We start from the raw sequence: 27,338 nt of genomic DNA on the forward strand, positions 1-27,338 counted from the left end.
GAGTTCCAAGAAGAGAACTCCTGGGGGTGCAGCTTCCCGGGATCCAGAAAGACTCCTGAGGACAGGAGATTCCGAAAAAGTTTTTCCGCGAGAAGCACCGAAGCTTTCCGAAAATAGCCGAAGAGCTGGGATGCAGGGGCCAACAAAGCCGACCGCGAGAGTCACCAAGGGCTTCCGGAAAGAGCCGAGGAGTGAAAAGAGCGGTTTACCGAGAGTTGCCGAGAGTTTACGGAGATAGCCGAAGAGCAGGGAGGCGGGGCCACTAGGCTTCGAAAAGAGCCGAAAAGTTGGGAGGAGGAACCACTTCCACAAGGCGGAAGTGTCGGCGTTCGAGTGGCCGAAGAGGTCCGAGGATTTCCGGAGCGAGCCGAAGAAGCTCCGACAGTTTCCGGAGAGGGCCGAGGATCTCCGAGTGGCTATGCGGAGGCGCAAACATGGCGGAGGCAGGCCCTGCTGCGAGTGAACTGAACGAGGGGCTGGCGCCCGCGGCCGAAGCACTGGTAGCGGCCCGGGAGCGGAGCAGACGCTTCTTAAGCGGCCTAGAGCTGGTGAAGCAGGGTGCCGAGGCGCGAGTGTTCCGCGGCCGCTTTCAGGGCCGCGCGGCCGTGGTGAAGTACCGCTTCCCCAAGGGCTACCGACACCCGGCGCTGGAGGCGCGGCTCGGCCGGCGACGGACGGTGCAGGAGGCCCGGGCGCTGCTCCGCTGCCGCCGCGCAGGTGAGGCGGCCCGGCTTGGGGGCGTGGGGGACGCGGGTAAGGGGCTCCCCTGCGCTGCGGGCCGCGATTTGCCTCCGTTTCTCCGTTTGTACCTTCTGCGTGGCTTTTCGTTAAGAAGTGTCATCCTTTCATCCTTTTCGTTCATTAACTCTTCAGAAGCCGCTTGGCCTTGCAGCGACTAGCATTTGTCCCGGAGCCACTGGCGCCTGGTTCACTTCTAGGCTCTGCCACTCTTGCTCAATGTTGCGCATGTCATTTAACTGCCCTGAACCTCTGTTTCCCCATTTGTACCGTCTCAATTTTCGATCATTATCTTTTTTTTCTTTTAAGAAGCAGACGTAATTGCAAGTACTTGCCCAGGAGCCAGGATCTCTGGGTTTAAATACTCCGCTGCTTCATATATAGCCTTTCAGCAAAGTTATATAACCTCAGCCTCAGTTTCCTCACATGTAAAGGGAAGTCATTGTAGCTATATCCATCTCATAGGGATGTTGTGACCATTAGACGAGATTTGTATGCCATGTATTATGTTTGAACATAGGACTGACTTCTGGCGCTCAGTAAACATTAGATTTCATTCAATTGTTTCTTTTTTCATTAAAACACCATTATGCACCATGACCGTAAACCTTGTCCTCAGATGAGAAACGGAGACTCAAAGGGAAGTAACTTGCCCAAGCGACCCAGCCAGGCTCTCAGCCCGTATTCCTCTGAGACAGAAACACTGGCTTTGCACTTTTAAACTTCCTACCTTTGTTTCTGTCATTGGTATTTTTTAGGTGTCTGCTGTACTCCAAGACACTGTTAGGTGCAGGGAGATCTGGAGGAAATTCAGTAGCGGACAAGCAGATGCACCACTGCCCTTGCTCAGATTTAATGACATTATTCACGTGTTCATATTTTCTATTTTCACCCTCTCCAAGATCTAAGTTCTGTTAAGCAGGGATCGTGCCTGCTTTGTTTCCTGCTGTATCCCAACAGATTTGTCTCCAGTATCTAGAAGTGTCTTCAGGGTAATTGACATTCAATGAAGATTCATTGAATCTTCAAATTCAGAGACGTCATTGAATTATTGGAAGTATTGATCTCATGTTATAGAAGCAGAAATGGCAGCTTAGAGAAATTAATGTGACTTTAAAGTTATACAGCTAATAAGGAAGGGAGCAGGGATTTAAACTTGTCCTTCCTCCTTATGAAGATGAATCTCTAAGCCGGCACATGGCTTGGCCTCCTGCTGGTGTCCTTATCAGGTAGAAACGGCTCTGACTGGGCTGTGCGTACCCTTCTGGCTCTTTATTTTGTTTTGTATTTTAGCGAATAAGTATGACAAATGAAGTCCAATCATAAAGGGTGGAAGGGAGGAGGGAGCTTTGGCTCTGCTCACCTTAGCTATGGGGTGGTCTTAGCACAGTCCTGCAGGGGAAACTTCAGAGAAGTTAAGCTGTACCATCCTGCAGCATTCCTAAATCTTTTTCCCGAAATACGCAGATACACACTGTAAAAAACTGGCTCAGTCTTTGAAAATTAAGCTTACTGTTTAAAAAAAAAAAAGAAGTATCTAATTCAATGACCCCTTATGTCTTGGTTGCAGGAATATGTGCCCCGGTTGTCTTTTTTGTGGACCATGCTTCCAACTGCTTATTCATGGAAGAAATCGAAGGCTCAGTGACTGTTCGAGATTATATCAAATCTACTATGGAGACTGAAAAATCTCCCCAGAGTCTCTTTGCCTTAGCCGAGACAATCGGACAGGTTTTGGCTCGAATGCACGATGAAGACCTCATTCATGGTGATCTCACCACATCCAACATGCTCCTGAAACCTCCCCTGGAACAGCTGAACATCGTGCTCATAGACTTCGGGCTGAGTTTCGTTTCAGCACTTCCGGAAGATAAGGGAGTTGACCTGTACGTGCTAGAGAAAGCCTTCCTTAGTACCCATCCCAACACCGAGACTGTGTTTGAAGCCTTTCTGAAGAGCTACTCCGCCGCCTCCAAAAAGGCCAGGCCAGTGCTTAAAAAATTAGCTGAGGTGCGCCTGAGAGGGAGGAAGAGGTCCATGGTGGGGTAGAAGAATTCTGTGTGATGACCACAGACGGTTAAGCTGTTCACAGTAACTTTGAAGGAATGCTATGAATATGAGATTCGACCTAAATAAAGGTGGTGGGATATTTTTAGGTGCCGTCTGTGATCATGCTTCTTAGGCATTATCATCTGCAGTTGACTGTTCTCAAGAGTTTACTCTGTACATAAGACATGTCTGGCAGAACTGGGCATTCAGAATAAATCTCAGGCTTTCTCTGCAATTGTGCCGTGTACACCTCAGGTCAAGGGCATGGCGTTACAAAACATTGAACCACATACTGAGGACCTTATTCTGTTTTCAGTCCTGGTGAGGCCAGGACAGAGGCTCAGTTGGTGGCAGTGTGTCTTCATCAGCCCTCTAACCCAGGCTTTTTGTTGTTGTGTTCATGACAGACTCCTGTGAAACCAGTACAGTGGGTTACAGCCAGCATTTTAAGAAAGAAATGGACTCAGAGGTTAGAAAATATCAGAGCACATTGCATGTAGTATTGTAAGTATTGTTTTATGAAACTTGTTTGAAATGTGTATATAGACAATGGTATGTGCTAGGTTTTGATGTAAAATACACTTCTTTTTGAGGGTCATGGTAAAAAAAAAGATGAAAAATGCCACTTAACTCCAATTTCTCCTTTTTAAAAAAAGCAGGCTCATAGCTTTCAGGCAACTGAAATTTATGTAATTCTGTACAACTTTTTTTTGTTGCTCTGTGTTTTTATGGCTATCTTCTAATTAAGACAAGTGATTGGTATAAAGTTCCTTTTAATTTCTGTAGGTAAAAAAGCCGGTTTATAGCAAAGACAGTAAGTAGATTGAGCAAAGATAGTGAAGTAGCTTGGAAATGACTGAAGTTTGATAAAACCTGGTTTAAGAGAAGGTGCAGGAAAACTGTATTAAGATTCAAAGTACCGCGAATTAGCTCCCACTTATCCTTGCCCAGTTTCTTCCCCCAAAGAATTTGTGTGTGTGTTGGGAGGGAGGTGGGTATAATAAAACACTTTCCTCCTTGTAAGCTCTAACTAGCAAGTCAATACTTTGAGTGCGGGCACTGTACTGGGTACCAGGTGCAGTGATGAGCAAGGTGGACAAGCATTGTTCTCATGGAGTGAACATTCTGGAGCAACTTGGACTGTGTCAGTGTTGTTCACCACAGTTATCACTCTGCACATGGCAGATGCCCAGGAATGAAAGAAAACTTCCCTTTCTGGGTAGTGGTGACTGGTTGAGAGAACTGACGTCATTGTTTGGTTACTACACGTCAGGCATTGGATCTAAAACAACGCTAAATTAGGTGTTGTCACCATTCGATAGAGAAACGGGCTCAGAAAGGGGGGAGCTTGTCCAAGATGTCACAGGTAGCAAGGGGTACTTTTCCCTGGCTCCAAAGCCCGTATGCTCTCCACTGATCCTTTAAGAAATGAGATGCATTTCAATATATGACACATATTATTATAATATGTATTGGCATTATGTTACACTATTTTCAAATAATTCCAAGGCCACAGGAGCTGGCCATAATTTTTTTCAATGAGTATTCTCAACGTGACTGAAGGCTCATTCCCCAGTTTCCTCATATACTGTACAGCTAATATGGCTAATCTCTACCTCGTGGGGAGAATGGTTGACCCATGTGTGCAGCCGTTAAGTCAGCAGATACCTAGTGCTCGCTGTGTGCCAGGCACTGGAGATACAGAGGGGACACGAATCTCTCTGGAAACAAACTAAGTACCTAAGACAACTTCAGACAGTGGTGAGGGCTGTAAAGCAGCGGTCCCCAACCTTTTTGGCACCAGGGACCGGTTTCGTGGAAGACAGTTTTTCCGGGGGGTTGGGGGCGCTGGTTCAGGCGGTAATGCCAGCGAAGGGGAGGAATGGGGAGCAGCAGATGAAGCTTCACTCACTTGCCCGCCGCTCACCTCCTGCTGTGCGGCGCGGTTCCTAACAGGCTACGGACTGGTACTGGTCCCGATCCGAGGCCCGGGGGTTGGGGACCCCTGCTGTAAAGGATGCTGAGATTCTGAGTGACCTCGAGTGGAGGGAGAGGGAGGAGTGGTCAGGGAAAGCCTCGATGAGGTGACATTGGAAGCAAGACGTGACAGAGAACCAGCAGATGGGGCATAGAACGTCATGTACCAAGTTGGTGAAGGAGGAACATTCTTGAGGGACAGCAAGGCTGGTGGGGCTGGTTTGCGGCCGAGCAAGGAGGAGGAGCAGGAAATGAGATCAGAGAGGTGGGTAAGCGCTGGGTCACGCAGGGCCGAGTAACAAGGCTGGGTTTTTATTCTTAATGCAGCTCAGGAGGTTTTAAGCAAGGAACATCTGATTTACATTGTGAAAGGATGACATTGGTAGAAAAAAAATAAACTGCAAGGGGCCAGAGTGGAGGCAGGAAAACAGTGAGAAGGTTGAGCCTGTGATGATGGTAGACCAGGGTGGAGGCGTCGGCAAGCATGCCGCAAGCCGTGTGGCAGTCACCGGGGTATGTGACACGGTGGCCAGCGGCTGTGGGAGTGGCGGCAGCAGCGGGGAAGCAAAAATGACCTCTGCAGGCATTAAGAGGGAGAGGGAGACACCGGAGACCGGAGACACTTCACACGTGATCCCAGCAGGAGTATTTCCTGTCTTCGTACTCAGCCCGTGGCCAGGGCAGGGAAATAAGGATTAACAAGCCTTCCTAGGGGAGCAGTGCATTCTTCTAGTTCAGTGTCTCACAGAGGGCTAAGGAACCCTCTGCGATCCCAGATCCCTCAAAGTCCACAGGGGACAGACAGCCTGTGCTTTGCACTGATGAGCCAATGGCACCAGCAGCAGCGTGTGAATTCCCACCGGTTATAACAAGGGTTATAACGGATGAGGAAACACTCTTAGCAATGAGGAGTAGGACGTCCTAGGGTCACAATAAGTGACAGAGCTGGGATTGAAGCCCACATTGTTAACAACCGTTAACTTTATTGAGCAGTTACTAAGTTCTTTGCGTGCATTAACCCATCTTACAGAGGAGACAGCTGAGGCCCAGAGAAATTCAGTCTTGCCCAAGGTTACACTGCTAATGAATGGCAGAGCCAGGGAAATGTGATGTGACACAGATGTGTCCAACACTGAAAAGGACACAGGGCCACATCTCCTGGGAAATTGTGGCCAGTCCGCCGGCCACAGAATGGAGTTACCCAAGCCTGGCCTACTGAGTGCCCTGTATAGGCATGCTCTTATTAAATGATCTGAGCTGGCCCAGAGGAGATGGGAGCACCTGCACTCATGAGGCACGTGGGCTATAATCTCTGCCATAACTGAGGACGTCAGCCTGAATCCTGATCCTGGTTCCAATACAATTTTATTTACAAAAACAGGCAGCTGGTTTGTGGGCCACAGTTTGATGTTTTAAAATATCACATTAACATACTTGTCTCAGTTAACTGAGTTTTAGGGGCCCCCTTGAGTTTGTGCCCTAGGCAGGTGCTTCTCTTGCCTCGCTGGAGTCCTAACCCTGCCGTCACCAACTGACAGAGCCCCTGACAGTGAGTGCCCACGTCCTTACAAGGGCCTGCCCCAACCCTCTTTCTGGAACTGGGTATATCCTCTTTTGTCTGGAATTCAGGGCCCTGCAACTCCAAAGGACTGAATTCCCTCTTCCCCCAACCCAGTGGAGTGGCTCTCCTTCGCCACCAGAGGTCGCAAGTTACCGTCATTCTCTGTGCAAAGAAGTCAAAAAGAAACTTCCCTCCCCTTCCATCCTCTCTTTCACTTCCTTCTCTCCTCCCCTCCTCCTCCTCCTCTGTCCTCCTCCCCTCCGCCTCCCTTGTTCTCCTTCCTCTCCTTCCCTCTTTTCTTTCTGTCTCCCTCCCTTCCTCCCTCCCTCTCTCCCTTGAACTTGTTCATTTATTCACTCAACACCTTAGCTGAGTGTCCAGATGTGGTGGGCACCATGCTTATCACTCAGGATCCTAGTGAGCAAGACAGACCAGACGTGGGGACGTCTAGTTCCCTCCCGCCTTGATTTTGTCATCCGTTCTCTCACTCACTAGGCATTTAGCAAGCATGCTGGCTGTGTCCAGCTCAGTGCCAGATCCTGAAGAAGCTACAGTGACGAGGAAGTCCCCCTACCACTATCCCAGTGCCGCTGCAATCAATGGTTTCCCCACTGCTCCCTGTCCCCCCACGCCCCACTTCTTCCCTGGAGCCCCCTGCATTCTTCCTCACTCAGCAGCCAGAGACACCCTTGTAAAGCCAGAGGATGCCACTTCCCTCTTCAGAAGTGTGATGGCTTCCATCCCATGTCTCCTTGCTCACCAGCTGCATGGCTTGGGACCCCCTCACTGTACCTCTGAGCCACAGTGTCCTCATCTGTAAAATGGACTAAGAGTGGTGTCTACCTCGTGGAGCTGCTGTGAGCACTCTCCTGGGTCGGAATTCCCAGGAAGCACACTCAGCGATGCAGTTTAGCGTGTAGGATGTTTATTAAGGTGTCAGCCTCCAGAGAAGGGAAGGGAGGGAAGGAAGCAAGGGAGAGCGGGGGCAGAAGTGGGGCTGAGAGGCACACCCAACAACAGCCTCAGCCAGCCTCCCCGCCAGGTGGAGGGGGGTGTCTGCAGCTACAATGGCCCTGCAGAGATGTCCCAAGTTGGGCAGAGATGGCCAGGCCTTCATAATCTCATATCACCCAGACATGAGCGGGCCACCCCTAGAAGGGTTTGGGCTTGGATGAGGCCACTCTGCTTGTGACTCGATTCCTGAAGGGGAGAAAGATGGAGGCTGCCTGCTGACCACATCTGCATCTGGGGCAATCGGTCCTTCCTTGAAGAGGGACTGGGTCTCACATCAACGCCCCCATAAGCATTAATGAAATAATGCACGTAGAGCACTACTGCAGTGCTTGGCACATCGTAACAATTAGCTGTTGTTGTTATTATTATATAATTTATATTGCTACTATTTTTAGAGACCAACAAACAGGCAATTATAATACAGCATCATTTGCTTTACTTTATAAGCCAAGAATACACAGGTGCACATTGCCTGGCCCCAACCCTAATCTATCTGAATCAAAAGGTCTCAGGCTGGGCTGAGAATTTTTGTTTCTAACAAGTTCCAAGGTGCTGCTGAGGCTGCTGTTCTGAGACCACTGACCTAAGGGAAATCAAGGTGTTTCATGGGAAGATCAGGAAATGGATGCTGGTAGGGCAGAAACAATAGTTCTTTGCTCTACCCCTTTTACAGAAGAGGAAGCTGAGACTCACAGATGCTAAGCACCTTGCCTAGAGTCATCAGCCTGTATGGTAGAGACTGTGCTAGACATTGTCTGTTGCCTACTAAAAGCCAGACCCCTTATTCCTTTTGGACAGAGCCTGGATTTGTCCAGGTATTTATTAGGTGCAGATGGCTTTATCTCAGAGAAGCTCAGATTGGTCCCTGATATAGAGGTGGGCATGTGACCTTTTTCTGGCCAATAAGACACAAGAGAAAATTGCTGAGTTTGCTTTTGGGGAAGATTTTGCTTCTTACAGAAGGTGAGAGAATTGCAATCCAAGAGCATGGGATATCTTTCTGACCCCCTTTTCTCACTTTGGGTCAGCCACCCGGTTCTTCCAATAGGCAGCCATGCTCCCATCTCAGGGCCATTGTACTTGCTGTTCCCTTTGCCTGTCACACTGTTCCTCACACATCCTCACATGGCTACCGCCTTCACTTGCTTCAAGTCTCTGTCAAACACCACTTTGTCTTCCATGAGCACCCTGTTTAGAAGCTAACACCCCCAGCCTCAGCCCGCCCCATCACCTCCCCAGCTTTGTTGCCATCCCATTCACGAGCACCTGCTACCATTTATATTCACTTGCTCATTTGCTTCTTGTCTGCTCTGGGGGGCAGAGGGTCCTGTTTGCTACACTGTCTCAGCCCTTGTTTCTCTATTGGTGCCTGGAAGGTAGTGGGTGCTCAGTAAACATTTACTGAATTGAACTGAATTCCCTCATACAAGCCCAGCCTGCTTGTTGGAAAAAAACCTAAGGAGCCTCGTGAGCCTTCCTCCCGCTATGCCAAACTCACACACACACACACACACACACACACACACCACCCCCACCTACCCACAGTCTTCCCTGCTGGAGGCAAAGCAGAGTAGGGTCCTGGCCTGCAGCTTGGAACAAAAAACAGTCAGAACCCTGGGAGTTTGGTGCCGATCAAAGGCCTCCTGATGTTTGTAAACCTTCGCTCTCTGCCCGGGATAGAGGGGGTTAGGGGGTGGCCCAGAATCCAGAGTTAGTTGTAGCTCCAGGCCAGGGGAGTCCGGGCCCTGCCCCTTTCCCCGTAGAGAGGAAAGGCCCTGAGAGGTCAAGTTGCTTGACCCCCTCCCTCCAGGGTATCTCAAGGGGTGACTTATCCCAGCCCCAGCCTCAGCCCACCTGCTGGGACTTGCTTCAAAGCCAGTATTGCTCTTGGAGCTGTAGCGGTCTTGACCAAGGTGTCACGCTGAAAGATGCTGACCGTGGTATGGGGCTCAGTGAAGGGAGTGGGGGAGGCACTGAGAGTCCCTTCCGTGCAGGTGAAGTGGAAAGTGGTGCCCATACTCTCCCCTCAGGCTCTCTCCCCTCTCCCTGCTTTATGTTTCTTCATAGCACTACGCACCATGTGATATGCTATATATTTCACTCATGCATCTCGTTATAGAGCTGCCAAAATAAAAGCTGTATGAGAGCAGAGACTTTTGCTTCATTCGATCACTGCCATAGCCCCAGCACCCAGAAAGATGCCTGGTACATAGTATGCGCTCAATTCATATTTGTTGAACGAGTGATATGCATGATTTTGGTCGATGTTCATAGTAATAAAATATATTTTATTTAAAGCATGTTCAGCTATTCAATAGTTGATTGAACCCCTGCTATGTCCCAGGCACTGGGACTGTGGTGCAGTACGATCTGGACTCCTTATTCTCATGGGGCTTCATCTAGGAGGGAATAATTTCAAATGGTGAATCATGCTGTGAAGGAACAACTCAGGGGGTTTTATACAGAGGGAGTGTTGTAGAGTTGAGGAAGGCTACGCTTCATTAAATTAGGTAGTCACGGAGGCCCTTCTGAGGAGGTGACGTCTGAATTGAGACCTGAGTGAGGAGAGGGAACCAGCCACTGTGAAGGGATGCGGGGAAGGAGTGGGGAGGAGAGATCCAGGCAGAGGGAGCAGTCAGTGCAAGAACTTGGCATGTTCAAGGAGCAGGAAGAAGGTCACAGAGAGGGTGGCACCCAATGGTTGAGGGGAAGGCAGGTGGGACATGGAGTTGAAGTATTAGGCAGGATTCAGTCATTCATGTAAGTGACCAGCACAGTGCTTGGCACATAGCAAGCCCCTAAGTAACTGAGCTGATGAGTATAATCAGTGTGTGTGTGTGTATATATATATATATACACACACACACACACACACACACTTTACAGAGGTTGTTATTTGCGTATTAAAAAGAGGGGTAGCGATGTGTATCATTAGAATTTCAGCTCTACTGTGCGCTGGCCGTGGGACCTTGGACAAATGTCTTAATTTCTCTGAGCCTTAGTTTCCTCATCTGTCCAATAGGCATACCAATGGGAATGAAAATAAATGGTAGTCAAACCATCCTCTGTGGACGTTCTTTAAGAATTCCCCCCCCTCCGACACACACAAAAGATAAAACACACCAAAAAAAAGAAAAAAAAGAATTCCCTCCCACACTCTACTTTCTTTTCAGTGTAAAGGGGGAAGAAACAAAGGCAGGGAGCTAATTAGTGGGTCCAGCCTTGGAGCCCCCTTGCTCCCTGTAGAGTTCTAAGTCAACCAGCTAGAGGCCTTATGTCTGCAGACTCTCCTTCCTATAAGAAGCTCTTCTCCAGGTGAGAAAAGTAATAGTGGTGGTAACATTTACCTATCGCTGTGTGACAAACTGCTCCAAAACGTAATGGCATAAAACAACCATTTATTATGTTTGCAGATTATGTGGGTCAGAACTTTGGACAGGGCAACCCAGGGATGTCTTTGATCTGCCACGTCTGGGGCCTTAGTTGAAAGGCGAGGGGCTGGAATTATCTGAAGGCTCATTCACTCACATGCCAGTTAGTTATTGCTAGCGGCCTCTTGGGAACCTCGGTTTCTCTCCATGTGGTTTTTCTGCCCGGTTTAGTTTGAACTCGAAATATGACAGCTGGGTCTCAAGGGCGAGAGTCTCACAGAGTGAGGGAACCAGGCAGAAGCTGTACCCACTTTATGGCTCAACCTTGGAAATCACATCGCATCCATTCTGCCATGTTCTGTTGGTTGGTGCATCACAAGCCCCCACCCACTTTCCAGAGGTGGGGACATAGACCCCCAACTCTCAGTGCGAAGTGTTACTCACATTGTAAGAGGAGCATATGAGATGCACACATAGTATGGAAGATATATATTGGTGCTGTCCTTGGAAAATCTGCCACAAGCAGAATAACAATGGCCAATTGTTGCACACTTACTATATGCAAGTACTGTCCTATACCCTCGCCTGTTAATCCTCCCAACATCCGTATGAGTTACATACAAGTTTTGTTCTCATTTCAGATAAGGAAACTGAGGCCCAATGGAATTAAACGTCTTGCCCAGGGTTGCATAACAAGCAAGTGGTACAGCCAGCATTTGAGTGTTGCTTCATCCGGTGCGGGGTGACAGGCTCAATAAGGTAATGAAAATGGATTATTGTAAGGATTAAATAAATTAATACATGTAAAGTGCTGCAAACAGTGCCTCACACATAGTAAGTGCAGTATATGTGCTTGCTATTATTAATGCTGTCATTATTATTATTACTACATTTGAGTCACCAGATTGATACTTATGCTCTAATAGAAGATATTTGTACTCTGAATCTCTCAGCTGGTTCCAGAAACAGGGAGCCAGTCCAGGGGCGCTGGGTGCAATATACCCTGGTCCCAGTTGCCTCCACTTGGGCTTTGGGGAATGGACTTGAGTTTCTATGATGTCGGCTGGTCCAAATCCCCAGGACTCGTTTTTCCGGTTTGGAGCACCCCATCCTCCCACACCCAGGCGTCAAATGTCCTCGCCGACCATCCAAGGCTGTCTGACACTAACCTGGCTAGAACCTTTGATGAAGCCGACTATTGGGCTGGCTCAAGGTCAGGTCTCCAACTTGAAAGGACATGGGAGAAGGTTTCATCACAGCCTGCAAAGGGTCCATTGGGAAATAACTTGCCCTAGGGGTTTACGGGAATCATGGCAGCATGACCTGGATAGGAAGTGAGCACTGCACCTGTTCCAGGGCCTTTCTCTTGCCATCTCTTGGTTTCCCAAATTTCAGATCTTTGCATCCAATTTTTGGAATTTTGCCATAACCATGCACTTTCCATACTAAGAGTTACTTAGTATTTTTCTTTGAGTTGCTTCACATTGTAAACTTCAATAGATTTAACTTAAAAGGAGGATTGTTTTAAAATCATGGGCTTTAGTTAAAAAAAAAAAAAAAAAAAGAAATCACTTGTCCTAAGTCAAAAGTAATTAGAAGAATAAATAAAATAAAAAGAAACCAGTGCTGTCCAGTCGCAGCAAGATGTCGAAGTCTCTGGCCCTGAAGTCTTCTTTGGCTGTTACAAAGAGAGGAGTTACCAATGATGAGGTGTTAAAGGGACACTGACACCCAGCCGAGACCCTCTCTGTGGTGTAATGAAGAGTTAAAGAAAATTGACACAGGGAATAACTTTCACTCTGTGGGATTAAATGTTATTTAAATACTGTCTAGTACAACATAAAATGATCTGTGTTTCCTTACGTGTCTGCCTCTCACGTGTTGAGAAATATTCCACCATCTAATTCGGTCTCAATGACAGCTCCTTTCTGTCCCTCCCTCAGAGATCTGAAGACATGTCCACAGAAAAACCTGCACACAAATGTTCATAGCAGCATTATCATAATAGCCCAAAAGTGGAAACAACTCAAATATCTATCAAGTGATGCATGGATAAATAAAATGTGGTGTATTTATACAATGGAACATTATTTGGCCATAAAAATGAGAGAAGTACTTATACATGCTACAGTGTGGGTGAACCTTGAACAAAATCATGCTAAGTGAAAGAAGCCAGACACAAAGGACCACATATTGTATGATTCCATTTATACAAAATGTCCAGAATAGGCAAATCTAGAGAGACAGAAAGTAGATCAGTGGTTATCTAGGGCTTTGGAGGTTGCTGGGAGATTGGGGGTTGGTTGAGACTGTTAATCGGTGTGGGGTTTCTTTCTAGGATGATGAAAAATTTCTATAATCGATTATAGTAATGATTGCACAACTTTGTGAGTATACTAAAAACTATTGACCTCTTGGCTTTAAATGGATGAATTGTATGCTATGTCAGTTATATCTAAGTAAATCTGTTACTAACATAATGAAAGCAGAATCTGTCACTCTGCTTAAATCCCTGCAGTGGCTGCCCTTGTCATTGAGGGTGGAATGCAAAATCCTTACTCAGCCTTTCAAGATCCTGTGTCTTCTAGGCGCTGGCTGCCCTTCTGATCACACCTCTGTACCCAGTTCCTTGATGACTCTAAGCCAGGTCTTGCTTGCTCTTGCCTCAGAGCCATTGCACTTGGCTTTTCCTTCCTCTTGGAATGCTTCCTTCACATATTCAGAGGGTCCACTCGCTCACTTTCCTTGGGTCTCTGCTTAGCTTAAGGCCCTTAGTCACCTAGTCATCCAGGGCTTCCCTGACCACCTTATCTGAAATGGTACCCCCGCCCCCCCATCACAAGCCATCTCCCTCTCCTGCCTTATTTTCCTCCATAGCACTTGTCATCTTCTCATCTTTACGCCATAATACATTTTACTCATTTGTTTATCATTTGTCTCCTCCAACTCCACCCCCCCCCCCCAACTAATTGAAGTTTCCAGGTAGGCAGAGATTTAAAATTTTTGGTCTTATTCATGATTGTATTCATAGCCTGGTATATAGTTGCCATGCAGTCAATATTTATTGAATAAAAGGAATAATGAAAGGTATGTATGATTAGCCCCAAGTTTACTGATGAGGGAAACCAAGTCTGGTATTTAAATATTCATTTAGTAAACATTGACAGAGCACCTACCACAGACCACGCCCGAGCCCTGGAGATATTAAGTGGCAAAATTTCGGTAGAACTCAGGAGGGCCATGAGAACTGGACTGAAGTCTCTAGATGTGAAGTTATAGAAGCCAACTCAGATTTTGCATCAGGGAAATTATTCCACCAGAATCTGACAAAAGATGGATTAGCTTTTAGGGATGTGGGGAGTTGGACAGCAGGGGAGTTGTTCCAAAAGTGGCTCTCAACCCCAGCTGCACATTAGAATCTGCTGGGAGCTCTTAAAAATCCTGATGTTCAGACCACATCCCAGACAATTAAATCAGACTCTCTAAGGGCAGTGCCTGGGCTTCAGCATTTTTAAAGCTTCCAAGGTGATTCCAAGTGCAGCCAGGGTTGAGAACCACTGTGTTAGATGGTTAGAGGAGCGTTGATGGCCCTTGTTATCTGATGGTACTGAGTATTAGGAAACAGCTTCTTGAGTGCATATGCTCAAATTGTTGACAACTCTCAAATATTTGAGGGGATGAGGTGTTATTTACTTTAATGTTCACCGTAAAAGTCATATTTCTTGTATCTAATAAACACACCTAATGAAACATATCTAATAAAACATATACTCTGAGTCATTACTATGTCATGGTTAGGCATGGGGACTCTGGAGCTAGACTACTGGGATTTGAATCCTCCTTAATAGCTGTGTGTCCTTGGATAAGCTACTCAGGCTCTCTGTACCTCAGTTTCCTCCTCTGAAAAATGGGAATATATTAGGATCTACTTCATAAGGTCATTTTTGTGTTCAGTGAGTTAAATCATATAAAGCTCTTAGAACAGGGCCTGGCACAAAGTAAGTACCCAGTGAATGTTGGCTGTTATTATTCATTAATAAATAAGATATGAAGCCAACATTCCTTGAGCATTTGACATAGATCACTAATTTGATTAAATTCTCTTGAACAGTATAAACTGCAATTATACATTTTAGTAAATCTGATTCTTTTGAATGGTTCAAGCATATTAAACAGTAGACCAGGGACTTCCTTGGTGGTACAGTGGTAAAGAACCTGCCTTCCAATGCAGGGGATGTGGATTCGATCCCTGGTAGGGGAATTAAGATCCCACGTGCCACGGGGCAACTAAGCCCGCGTGCCACAACTATTGAGCTCACGTGCCTCAACTATTGAGCTCACGCGCCTCAATGAGAGAGCCCGGGTGCCGCAAACTACAAAGCTCATGTGCCCTGGAGCCCGCGCGCCACAACTAGAGAGAGAAAACCCGCATGCCACAACTAGAGAGAAGTCCGCACGCTGCAACTAGAGAGAAACCCGAGCAGACTGTGAGCCATGACGCAAAGATCCCACATGCCTCAACAGAGATCCCGTGTGCTGCGACTAAGACCTGACACAGACAAAAAAAAAAATAAGGAAAATAAATAAATAAAATAAATAAATATATATATATAAAAAAACTAGTAGACCAAGTATATACAGATTCATTGTGGATGAAACTCATGCATACTCTTACACCAAGATAGGTTACAAAAGTGCTGACCCCATGGAATTTAGTTTATTTCTTATTCATATTTTTAGAAAATCATAGTTTTAAAAAATTTATAGATAGAACTATAGAAATTACATAAGCTGAACACCAGAGAGAAAATAGACTGAAAAAATGAACAGAGCCTCAAGAATCTGTGGGATTATAACAAATGGTCTAACATTTGTGTCATTGGAGTTCTGAAAAGAGAGGAAAAAGAGGAAGGAGCATAATAGTATTCAAAGAAATAATGGCTGAAAACTTCTCAAATTTGGCAAAAGAATAAACCTACAGACTCAAGAGGCTGAGTTAACTCCAAACAAGATAACTAAAAGAAACTACACCAAGGCATATAGTCAAACTTCTGAAAACTAAAGACAAACAAAAACACCTTGCAAGCAGTGAGAGAGAAATGACATCTTACCTCTAGAGGAAAAACAATTCAAATGACAGCGAATTTCTCACCAAAATTCATGAAGTCCAGAAAAAAGTGGCATAACATTTGTCAAGTGCTGAAAGAAAAAAGCTGTCAACTCAGAATCCTATATTCAGTGAAAATATCCTTTAGGAACAAAGGGGAAGTCAAGACCTTCTCAGATGAAGAAAACCTAAGAGAGTTTGTTGCCATTGGACCTACTCTAAAAGAATGACTAAAGGAAGTTCTCTAAACCAAAAGGAAATGATAAACAAAGGAATATTTGAATATCAGGAAGGAAGAAAGAACACAGCAAGCAAAAATATAGGTAACTGCAATAAACTGTTTTCCTCTTGGGTTTTCTAAATTATGTTTAATGGTTGAGGCCAAAATTATGACATTGTCTGATGTGGTTCTAAATGTATGAGGAGGAAATACAAGATAATAATACTATAACAGGGTAAAGTAAAGGGACATAAAGGGAGATAAGGTATCTATACTTTACTGAAATTGGTACCAGTAGACTGTGCTGAGTTATGTACATACAATGTAATAGCTAGAATAAGCACTAAAAAATCCATACTAATAAATGCACTCAAAATCACTATATAAAAATCAAAATGGAATTCTAAAAAATGTTCAAGTAATCCACAGGAAGGCAAGAAAAAGAAAACAGAGAAATAAGAGAGAGAGAGGTAGAGATAGAGAATAGATAGAGAACATATAGAAAACAGAATGGCAGATTTAAGCCCTAATATATCAACAATTATGTTAAATGTAAATGGTCTAAAAACACTAATTAAAAGACAGAGCCTAGCAGAGTGGAGTTTTTAAAAGCATGACCCAACTGTATGCTGTCTGTAAGAAACGCACTTCAAATATAATGATATATGCGTATTGAAAGTAAAAGGATAAAAAAATATATATGGCAAATGGTAGTCAAAAGAAATCATAAGTGTCTATATTAATATCAAAGAAAGTAGACTTCAGAACAAAGAAAGTTCCCAGAGACATAGAGGGACATTATATAATAATGAAGAAGTCAATACACTAAAAGATTTAGCAATCTTAAATGTGTATATGCCAAGCAACAGAGCTACAAAATATGTGAAGCAAAAACTTCACATATGGTTCTTTGATCATAGTGGAATCAAATTAAAAATCAGTAACAGAAAGATCATAGGAAAATCTCCAAACACTTAGAAACTAAACACCTCACTTCCAAATAATCCACGGGTCAAAGAAGACATCTCAAGGGAAAATAAAAAATACATTGAACTGAATGATAATGAAAATACACCACATAAGATTTGTGAGACACAGCTAAACCAGTGCAGAGAGGGGGAATTTTTATCATTAAATGTATACATTTGAAAAGGTGAAAAAGATCTCAAATCAATAATCTAAGCTCCCACTTCAATGTCCTAGAAAAAGAAGAGTGAGAAGCATGGAAAAAAGAAAGATAAGCCTAGAAATCAATGAAATTGAAAACAGAAAGACAACCTCCAAGCATTGTTTCTTTGAAAAGAGGATTAAATTTAAAAATCTCTAGTAAGACTGACAAAAAGAGAGAGAAAAATGCAAGTTACCAAATGAATGAATCAGGAATGGATGAATGAATCAAGGATATCACTATAGAACCTGCAGACATCAAAAGGGAGTACTAGAAACTCTACATGCAAACATTTAACAATTTAGATGAAACAGACCAACTCCTCAGAAAATATAAACTACCACAATGTACTCAATATGAAGTAGATAATTCAAATAGCCCTATAACTATTAAGAAAATTAAATATAAAATTTTGCAAAAAATCTATAGGCCTAGATGGTTTCACTGGGAAATAATACCAAACACTTAAACAAGAATTAACACCAATTCCATGCAATCTCTTCTAGAAAATAGAAGAGAAGGGAACAATTCCCAGCTCATTTATGAGGCTAGTATTAACCAGATACCAAAACCAGACAAAGGCAATAAAAAAAGAAAAACTACAGACAATATCCCTCAAGATTATAGATGTAAAAATCTTTAATAAAATATTAGCAAATAGAATTCAACAAAATATAAAAATAATTATACATCATGATCAAGTGGCATATTCCCCAGGGATACAAAGCTGGTTCACTACTTGAATACCAATCACTGTAATCCATCATATTAATAGGCTAAAGAAGAAAAATCATTTGATCATATTAATTGATGCCCCCTCCCAAAGCATGTGATAAAATTCAACACTCATCCATGATAAAAACTCTCAGAAAAATAAAAATAGATGGGAACTTTCTCAATTTGGAAAGGAGCATTTACAAAACACCTACAGCTAACATTATAGTTAATAGTGAAAGATTGAATGCTTTCTCCCTGAGATTGTGAATCATGCAAGAATGTTCTTTTTCAAACTCTTATTCAACCATAGTGCCTGAAGTTCTAGCCAGTGCAACAAGGCAAGAAAAGTAAATACAAGACATACAGCTCTGAAAGGAAGAAATAAACCAGTTCTTATTTGTAGATGACATGATTGTCTATATAGAAGTCTGAAGGATTTGACAAAAAAAAAACACACAAAAAAAACCCTCCTAGAATAATTAATGAATTGAGCAAGATTTTAGGATATAAGATAAACATACAAAATTCAATTTTATTTCTATATACTAGCAGTGAATATATGGATCCTGAAAAAAATAGAATACCATTTACATTGCTCAAAAATGCAGTACTTATGTGCAAATCTAACAAAACATGTATAGGACTTTTAGGCTGAAAACTATAAAATGCTGATCAAAGAAATCAAAGAAGATCTAAATAAATGGAGAGACATACCACATTCATGGATTAGAAGAGCCAACAGAGTAAAGATGTCAATTATCTCCAAATTGATATGCAGGTTTAATTTTTGTAGCTATAGATAATATTATTCTAAGAATTTACATAGAAATGCAAAGAAACTAGAATATCTGAAACAATTTTGAAAAAGAAGAATAAAGTGGGAGGAATCACTGTCCCTATTTTCAAGACTTATTATACAGTTACAGTCATTAAGACTGTGTGGTATAGGTAGAGGGATAGACAGATCAATGGAACAGAATAGCGAAACCAGAAACAGATCCACCAAATATGCCCAACTGATTTTTGACAAAAGTGCAAAAGCAATTCACTGGAATAAAGATAACTTCTTAAACAAGTGAAGCTGCAGCAATTGGTCAATGGTAGGCAAAAAAAAAAAAAAAAGAACCTCAATATAAGCCTCATACCTGATATAAAAATTAACTCATGGAGTTAAATATAAAACATAAAACTATAAACTATCAAACTTCCAGAAAAAAATGTGAGAAAAATCTTCAGGATCTAGGGCTGTGCAAAGAGTTTGACACCAAAAGCGTGATCCAAAAAAGGGAAAATTTGATAAATTTGACTCCACCAAAATTACAAATGTTTGCTCTTCGAAAAGTCTGTTAAGAGGATGAAAAGCCAAGCTATAGACTGGGAGAAAATTTTTGCAGACAACGTATCTGTCAAAGGACTGGTATCTAGACTATATAAAGTACTCTCAAAACTCAACAGCAGAAAAAACAGTCCAATGAGAAAATGGGCAAACAACGGGAGGAAATAATTTCCCCCAGAGAGGATATACAGATGGCAAAGAAGCACGTGAAAAGATGTTAAACATCATTAGCTGTTAAGAAAATGCAGACTAAAACCACAGTGAGATATCTCTACACCCCTATCAGAGTGGCTAAAATAAAAAATACCACTCCAATGCTGGCAAGGACGTGGGGAAACTGGCTCACTCATACATGGCTAACAGAAATGTAAAACAGTGCTAACTCTTTGGAAAATCGCTTGGCGGTTTCTTAAAAAACCAAGGGTGCAACTACCATACAATCCAGGATTGTACTCCTGTGCATTTATCCAAGAGGAACAAAAAGACTCCTCCAGGCTCCAACCCACAGATGACTGACCCACCGTGGGAGAAAATAAGAAAAACAATATCAATAGCAATAACTGCCAGCAGACCTCTTGTCTAGTAGAGACCATTATTGTCATCACCCCCACTTTGTGGTTGAGAAGACTGAGGTTCAGAGGCAGTTGTCAAGGCCACGCAGCTAGTATGTGGCAGAGCCAGTACCTGAACCCACTTAGTACTAGTAAGTGATTTCATCTTCCGGTTGTCAGTATGGCCCTTTTCACGGAAGAGTAAGGAAGGGTTCAGCCAGTTGCCCCAGGCCACATAGCTGGAAAGTCAGGAGGTTTAAACCGGAGACTACGCTGCCTTCTGGGCTGGAGTCCTGTTCCTTAGTTCTAGGGTCGAACTTTTCCTAACTTTCCCGGATCTCTTTCGCCCAGTCCCAGGGGAGCAGGCACCACCCTTTTCCTCCGGGAGGCGCAGGGAGAGGGCGGGTCCCCAAGCGCAGTCCCCTCCCCAAACCCTCCCCCAGGCTATAAGCCGGAGCCGGGGGGCCAGGCGCGGGCAGTCCCGGACTGGCCCGCTCCGCGGGGCGATCGCGCAGATGGCGGCGCTGGCGACAGTGGCCAAGAAGGTGTGGAGCGCGCGGCGGCTGCTGGTGCTGCTGTTCACGCCGCTCGCGCTGCTGCCGGTGGTCTTCGCCCTCCCGCCCAAGGTAACGCCTCCTTTGCCTGTGGGCCCCCCGTTCCGCGCCCTGGGCGGCCGCGCAACAGGCAGGACCCTCTCCTCCCGAGCCTCTGAGGCGGGACACCGCTGAGGTCCCAGTCTAGACAGATTTCACCAGACCCCCTCGACCGTCCCCCCTTTACCCTGACTTGGAGGGCTGTGAACACCTCTTGCCGCAGTTCCCCTTTTCCAGCTGCTCCTTGGAGCCTGGGTCCCACCTAGCCTTCTGGATCTTCTCACTTCTACAGGAATGATTTCTTTTTATTGAGCTCTAACTATGGGCTTGGCGCTGTGTTGCACATTTCACTTGATAATCACAAGGAACACTTGATTAATGCCAAGCTGTGTAACCTGGGGCAAGTCATTTAACCTCCCTGAACTTCAGTTTACTCATTTGTAAACATGGGGGAAACGATAATGCCAATCCACTGGATTGTGGTGAATATTAAATGAGGCAATCTATGTAAATCTCTTAGAACTGAGCCTGATAGTAAGCTTAGGCACAGTAAGTGCCTACGAACGCACAGGCTGGTCTTATTTCCATGCACCTTATATGATGGGGACGGCCAAGATTTAATAAACGCTTACCAGGAGCAAGGTGCAGTGCTAAACTTTGCTTTATGTGCATCATCATATTTAATCCAGACTGAAAGTGCCCCTCAGAGGGGGAAGATTATTTACCCCATTTTCCAGAGGAGAAAACTGAGGCTCGGAGAGAAGTGACTTGCTCACAATCACACAGCAAGCAGCTGAGTGGGATTCAATCCCTGGCTTATCAGAATCCAGAACATGACCTGTTTCTAGACTCTCAAAGGAAGTAATCCCTAGAAGATCAAAGGCTGTAGATTGAGGTCAAGAGTGTCATGATAAAAGTCACCACCAATGGGAGCTGGAAGGAGATGGTACTGCAGGTCCCTGTTGGGTCCCTCACCTCTGCTCAGCCCATTTGCAGCATCATGGGAGGGCACTAGGCTCATTAGACAAGGCTTCTACCTCCAGGAAGTTGTTTCACTTTCCCTCAGTGAGATAGTAAATGTTCATAAAAGTAAAAGTAAAGAGAGTGTGTAACTTAGTGGTGGGTTACCCAGCACCACCAGCAGAGACCAGGGGAGCTGGGAGAGGTGTTCAGAGAGGGATGCCTGGAGGAAGGAGCCCTCCTTGGGCCCAGGGGGCGAGGAAGTGATACGAAGGAGATGGTGTCAGGAGATCCAGGGCAAGTTCTTTGGTGTGGAATTATCCAAGCAATTAGACTTTCTTGACATGCAAGAGAAAAACAATAAATCCTGGTGTAAGGATTAGTTTGCTTATTCAAAAACTAACCCACCCCAGACCACTCGCTGACTTCAGGACCTTGGACCAATCTCCTTTCTTCTTTGGGTCTCCCTTTCTTTGTCTATAAAGTGAGGTGATCTCCATGCTAGCTTCTGAGATTTGATGTGAGGGGCTGAGTAAGGAAGTTACCTCGCTTTGTGAAGCATCACCGGTGGAAGACTGGATGGGTCTGGGAGGTCCCAGGCGGAGCTCTGGGGAAGAAGTGATGAAACACACACAGTCTCTCTCCTCAGCACGGGGTTCTGAAAGCTTCTCTCTGCTCTGCCCTCTAGCAAGATTTGTGACCTCAGGGGCAGGTCCAAGTGTTATGGGGCCTGAAGCATGTACTATTTAAGGGGCTCTCTTTAAGAAAAAGCATACAGATTTACAGATACAAAATTCAGTACAGGGTTTGGGAGTGGCTCTGAAGCTTAAACTTCATTAGCTTCACAGAGAATCCACTTCCATATGATTCCCAATGTGCACATGTAACAGCGAATGCCTGACCCTCTGCGATGGTGGTGAGCCTAATAAATAAAGTGTTTCATTGAGTGCTTCACTCTTCTTATGTGCCAGGCTCCATGCTAAGAGTTTCTCAGGCATTGTCCTATATAATGTCCACGTAATCAGGGAGGCAGCTGCTGTTAGCGTCCCTGTAGTACAGGTGAGGAGATGGAAGCTCAGCAGGGTTAGGTGACTTGCCGAAGGTCACACAGCCAGTACAAAGCCAGAATGCAGTGTCTGTACTTCTAACAGCTGCATTTTATACTCTTTCTTTCGTTATAATTGACTAAGAACCTCTCCTGTTTCCCTACAGATCCCTGGTGGGTACTCTTGGTGTGGCCCTAGATGTCACTACCTTTTAAAGTGGCTGATAAGCCAGGGCCTCCTCCCAGGAGGCAGGTCTGACTTCTTGGGAGATCTTAGCCTCCCTCAAAATCTCTGTCGGCACACTCAAAGCCCCCTCCTCCATGTAATATGCACGTATTTATCATATTATATTATTATTATATCCTTGGATATTAATAACTGACATGTCTCTTAATGTACAATGTGAATAAAAGCATCCTTAGAGAATAATGAACAGAGAAAATTGCTGTTTTTATTGATCTGTGACATACATTTAAAGCAAACAGAATGGGTGTGCTCTGCACACATAGTTTCAAGACAATTCCTGTAATCGTAACCAGTTTTAATCCCGTGATAACCTCCCCAAACAAAGGCTGGCAGTCTAAAAAAAACATTGTGCTTTCTGTGCAAATGAAGCTTCAAGGCAAGTGTCCTCCGTGTCCACCCCACCCCCAACATCAGATTGCTGCTTCTAAGCCGCTCTCACCTGGAAACTCTGGAGCCACCTATGCTGGTCATAGGGTACACCTGGGTCCCCAAAAACTTTTGCAAAATTGTAGGTATTGGGAAAGAAGTTTGAGATCCTTGGCACTGATCATTTGCCCCTCGCTGGGTTCTGTTTTTCCAGCTTGATAAGGTCTACAGGCCATTGCTGCTCTGATGTTCTAGAAGTCTGTGTGATCGAAAGGGTTGGTTCTCATACACCTGTCCCCTGGCGACTGGTGAGGGAGGCTGCAGGGAGGCTGGGGTTAATCTGAAGGGTAGAGCCAGGGGGTGGGGATGGCAGGGGATGGGAACAATTCTTACATTATGTCCTCCTGGCTTGGAACCCTGTCAGCAGGGGTGAAAAGGAGTGGGATGCCCTTCTGGAATGCAGTGGCTGCAATTTCCAGGGCCACTGGGGATCATGGCTCTTGCCACAAAGAGTGCCAGAGACTAAGGAAGTCAGGACACTGCCAGAGGGACCACCTCAAAGTTTTCCAAGAATGGGCATCTTGGGAGGTGGATATTAGAGGACCGGCCTTGGGCAGCTAGAGGGGACGGATGAGACTATTAAATCAGGCTTGCAAATCTGCACCAGTCCCATGTGTTTGCAGAGAAATCTTGCCTCCTTTCCCTCCTTACACCCACTGAAAGCAAATTTAGCTGGACTGGCCATCTGGCCAAGATGAGTTCTTACAGCGGGTACTCATAAGTGACTCTTTCTAAGGATGCTTTGAGGAGGAGGAGTTTGGGGGAGGGGGTGCTCTGGGCAGGACTGCTGCAGAGTGTTCTACAGGCTGTGCACTGCACAAGGAGACCTGAGGAGGCAAAATGAGACTGAACCAACCTGCACTCCACATGCCAAGCTGTGTACTCTGGTGCAGTGCTGGATCCACCTGAGGAAGAGCCCCTTTTCCCAGTTTGCACAAAGGCGTCAAGTCTGGCTAGCAGCACACTTGTTCTGGGGTGGTAGTACATCTGTGAAGTCAGAGGCCCACTTTTTTTTGCATATGTCTAATTCTTGGGTGGAGGAAATTCAGGTGGGTGACCAGGAAAATGGTTATTTCATTCCCAGTTTTGAGTCTTCGGAATCAGAACTGGATTCTCATTCCACATCATTGCTCTGTGACCTTGGGCAAATCATTTGGCTTCTCTGGGCCTCAGTTTCTTCATTGATACCATGCCCATAACATCACCTTCCTCCCTGGTTATTATTTGGGCCCAATGAAATCGTATATTATACTTGCACCATAACTTCTTACTTTTTTATTCAACACTCAAGGTATGTTTTAACTCTCCTATTTTGCAGATGAAGAAACTGAGGCTCAGAAGTAAGATGATCAAAATAGCATGGGCCTTGGAGCTGGGAAGACCTGGGTTTGGGTCTTGGTTCTGAAACTGTGAGTCAGGGAGCTTGGGTTGGAGATTTCACATTTCTGAGCCTCGGTTTCCTCACTTGTGAAGTGGGGAGAACTCACATGCTTCCCAAAGGGCTACTATGGGACTTAATTAAGAGAAGATACAGAAATTGTCCAGTGCCATGTCAAACGTGGTGGGAGTTTATAATAATAATAATTGCTAAAAATTTTTTCCATTTGCCCCACACTGTTTCACATGCCTTTCACATTTTAGTTCATTTACTCTTCACATCAGCCTTAAGAAGTAGGAATAATGATTATCCCCATTTTTACAGATGAGGAAAGTGAGGCCCAGAGAAGGACGGAAGTTGCCTGAAGCCTCACAGTGAGCTGTGAGTGGCAGGGCGGGGGTGAGTGCCTCCATCTCCCTCTTCTTGTCCAGTGATTCCCCCATCTCAGGCTCCCAGTCATCACTGTTTTATTCTATCAACATTTCAATGAATCTCTGAAGCCTAGCTTCTAGATTAGGGATGCGGGGAAGCAGAGGTCAAGCTCCCTTATTTTCGTTCAGATTACAGTAAGCCCTCAAGAAAGGATAGGAACAGCTAATATTTATTGATTACTTACTAGAAGCTCAGGCCCCCTCTCTCCCTCTGCACCAGCCACACTGGCCTTCTTGGTATTCCTTAAATATCCCAATATCCTTTGCACTTACTCTTCCCTCTGTCTGAACTGCTCTTCCCCCCAGGTGTCTGCAAGCCTTGCTCCCTCACTTCATTCATCTTAGTTCAAAGATGAACCTCCTCAAAGGCCTTCCCTGGCCACCCTATCTAACATAGAATACAAAAAATCCTTTACACTTTCTTCTCTGCCTTATCTTACTTCATGGTCTTCATCACTATCTGCCAATATATTATGTATTTAAGGAACAGGCAAGTCAGAGTAAGCAAACTTAGGACTGGCTAGTTCAAATAATTTCAGTGGGCTCTGGGACATAGACACTGTCCCTAGTTGTTTGGTCCCTGGCCCTGGATGATTACGGCAGGCGGATAGTGGCCTGGAGTGAGAGAGCCCAATAAAGGAGGTGGTTGGGGGTGTGGGCTCTGGATTGGCTGGCTTACATTTGAAAAACTGATGCACAGGTGAGCTGTTTACTATCTCTAGGAATTAGCTAGCCCTGGGAGAGGCAGACACTCCAGGTTTAGCAAGGTCCCAAGATGCCAGAGCATCAGATTCAGAAACTTGAAAACATGGTTGTTACAATCTCCCATACTCTTCTCTTCTCTCACTATGGTCCAGCCTCATAGGCCTTCTTTTGGTTCTTTAAACCTGCCAAGCTTGTTGCTACCTCAGGGCCTTTGCACTTGCTGTTCTCTGCCTGGGATGCTCTTGCCCCTGATCTTCCACAGCTGGATCTGTCTGGCCATTTGGGTCTTAGCTCCAAAGGCACCTCCTCCAAGGAGTCCTCCTTGATTACCTTTTCTCAAGAACACTTACTCTCCTCACCGTACAAAGCACTCTCTAAAACAGCTTCCTATTTTATTTCCTTCATGGCATTCATCCCAATCTGAAGTGTTCATTATCTGTTCACTGTCTGCCTCCGCCACTAGGCTGTGAGTGATGTAAGGGCAAGACCCGTGTCTGTCTTGTTCCCTGCAGCATCCCCAGTGCCTAGGACAGCGTCTGACACATAGTAGGTACTCGGTAAACAAGTGAATGAATGAATTTGCATTTGAACTCAGGTATCTCTGATTTCAGAAGACGTGCACTTTCTAAAACCCCAGACTGCTACTAATTTGTGGAAGATTTGAGCTGGAATCGGTGTTTCCAGCCCTTTCGTTTTTCAGTTGGGAAGACTGAGGCCCAGAGGGCACATGGAGGGACTTTCCCAGCCCCTCCCAGCCAGGTGGTCCCAGAACCCTCATCTGTGCCCCCTCCATGCTCTCCCGCCAGGTTTCACCCGTTGCCCATACAGACCCCTTGGCCTCGGAACCGCTCCTCTGAGGTCCAGCCAACTTTCCACTTTCCTGGAGCTCCTGCCAGGTGTGTAAACAGGCCAGTGAGATTCCTGGTGATGCGGCGGGGAGCAAGATCGTGTTTCCTGACCGAACTCGGCAGGACAATGCCCTCTGGACTGATGAGCAGGATTTCAGACACCCTCAGACCTTGAAGACACAAAGTCAGCATCCTAGCTAGGCTGGACCTGGCCAGGGCCTGGAACAAGTGACACAGGTGTGCCCGAACTGCTCTCTCCAGTGGAGATGCACCAGGGACGAGAGAGATACACAAGGCCACGCCATCTCTGGCAAGCCTCCATTTCCTCATCTCAAAAATGGGCATAATGAAACCCACCTGCTTGGAAGACTTGACAGTGCCTGACGCATAGTAGGTACTTGGTAAAGAATTGAGGCTCTTTCTGTTATCTGCAAAATAGGGGTACCAGGCTCTCAGCTCTGTGTACTTGTCCCTGAAATTCATAGGGGGAGGGGCAGCCAATGGGAAGGAGCCTGTGCTGGGCGGGGGGTGGAGGAAGGCAGGAGGACTGATACACAGGACAGAACAGTGATCCCCAGTCCGATAAAGACATTGGAAAAGGTCTGGGGAGGCCAGCATGCCCCTCCTGGCCAGCCCAGTGGTTCCCCTGCCCAGTTCCTTTTGCTCTACTCTTCTGCGGGGTCCTCTCTCAGTCTGGGCTGAGAGAGGGATTTGATTTCAGCCGTATTAAGCTCTCCTACAGGAATGTGCTGGTCCCTGGGAGGCTCAGGAAGTGAATTCAAGTTTGTTGATGTCCTGGGCCACATGCCTTATTCATACTCTCTCCTCTGTCCCCCAGGAGGCCTCCTAAGAGCCATAGTCAACACCTCTCTAGCATTTATGAAGTGCCAGGCACG

At 45.4% G+C, this 27,338-nt stretch overlaps 2 protein-coding genes across 9 annotated transcripts in view; both read left to right on the plus strand.

The window, feature by feature from the left end:
* The first annotated feature begins 243 nt into the window (after positions 1 to 243).
* Positions 244 to 3,810, plus strand: TP53RK (TP53 regulating kinase). The gene is made up of 2 exons (XM_082431409.1): positions 244 to 717; positions 2,309 to 3,810. The coding sequence occupies exons 1-2, from the start codon at positions 435 to 437 to the stop codon at positions 2,785 to 2,787; spliced, it is 762 nt and encodes a 253-aa protein (XP_082287535.1). The 5' UTR covers positions 244 to 434; the 3' UTR covers positions 2,788 to 3,810.
* SLC13A3 (solute carrier family 13 member 3) overlaps positions 3,193 to 27,338 on the plus strand; it is a 95,006-nt gene continuing 70,860 nt past the window's right edge. Inside the window, exons 1-4 of one of the 8 annotated variants that reach the window (XM_082431402.1) lie at positions 3,193 to 3,291; positions 11,352 to 11,469; positions 24,399 to 24,489; positions 24,783 to 24,857. Coding sequence is in view for 3 of the 8 variants with exons in the window: in XM_082431405.1 (XP_082287531.1) it covers positions 20,325 to 20,435 (111 nt within the window). In the remaining 5 variants the exon portion in view is untranslated. Of the gene's footprint in view, positions 3,292 to 11,351; positions 11,470 to 16,959; positions 20,436 to 24,398; positions 24,490 to 24,782; positions 24,858 to 27,338 lie in introns of those variants that run through there. The other 7 variants (XM_082431400.1, XM_082431403.1, XM_082431401.1 and 4 more) reach the window with 7 other exon arrangements.

This window comes from Balaenoptera physalus (assembly GCF_965194825.1).
Source record: "Balaenoptera physalus genome assembly, chromosome: 16".
In the NCBI taxonomy this organism is placed as follows: domain Eukaryota; kingdom Metazoa; phylum Chordata; class Mammalia; order Artiodactyla; family Balaenopteridae; genus Balaenoptera; species Balaenoptera physalus.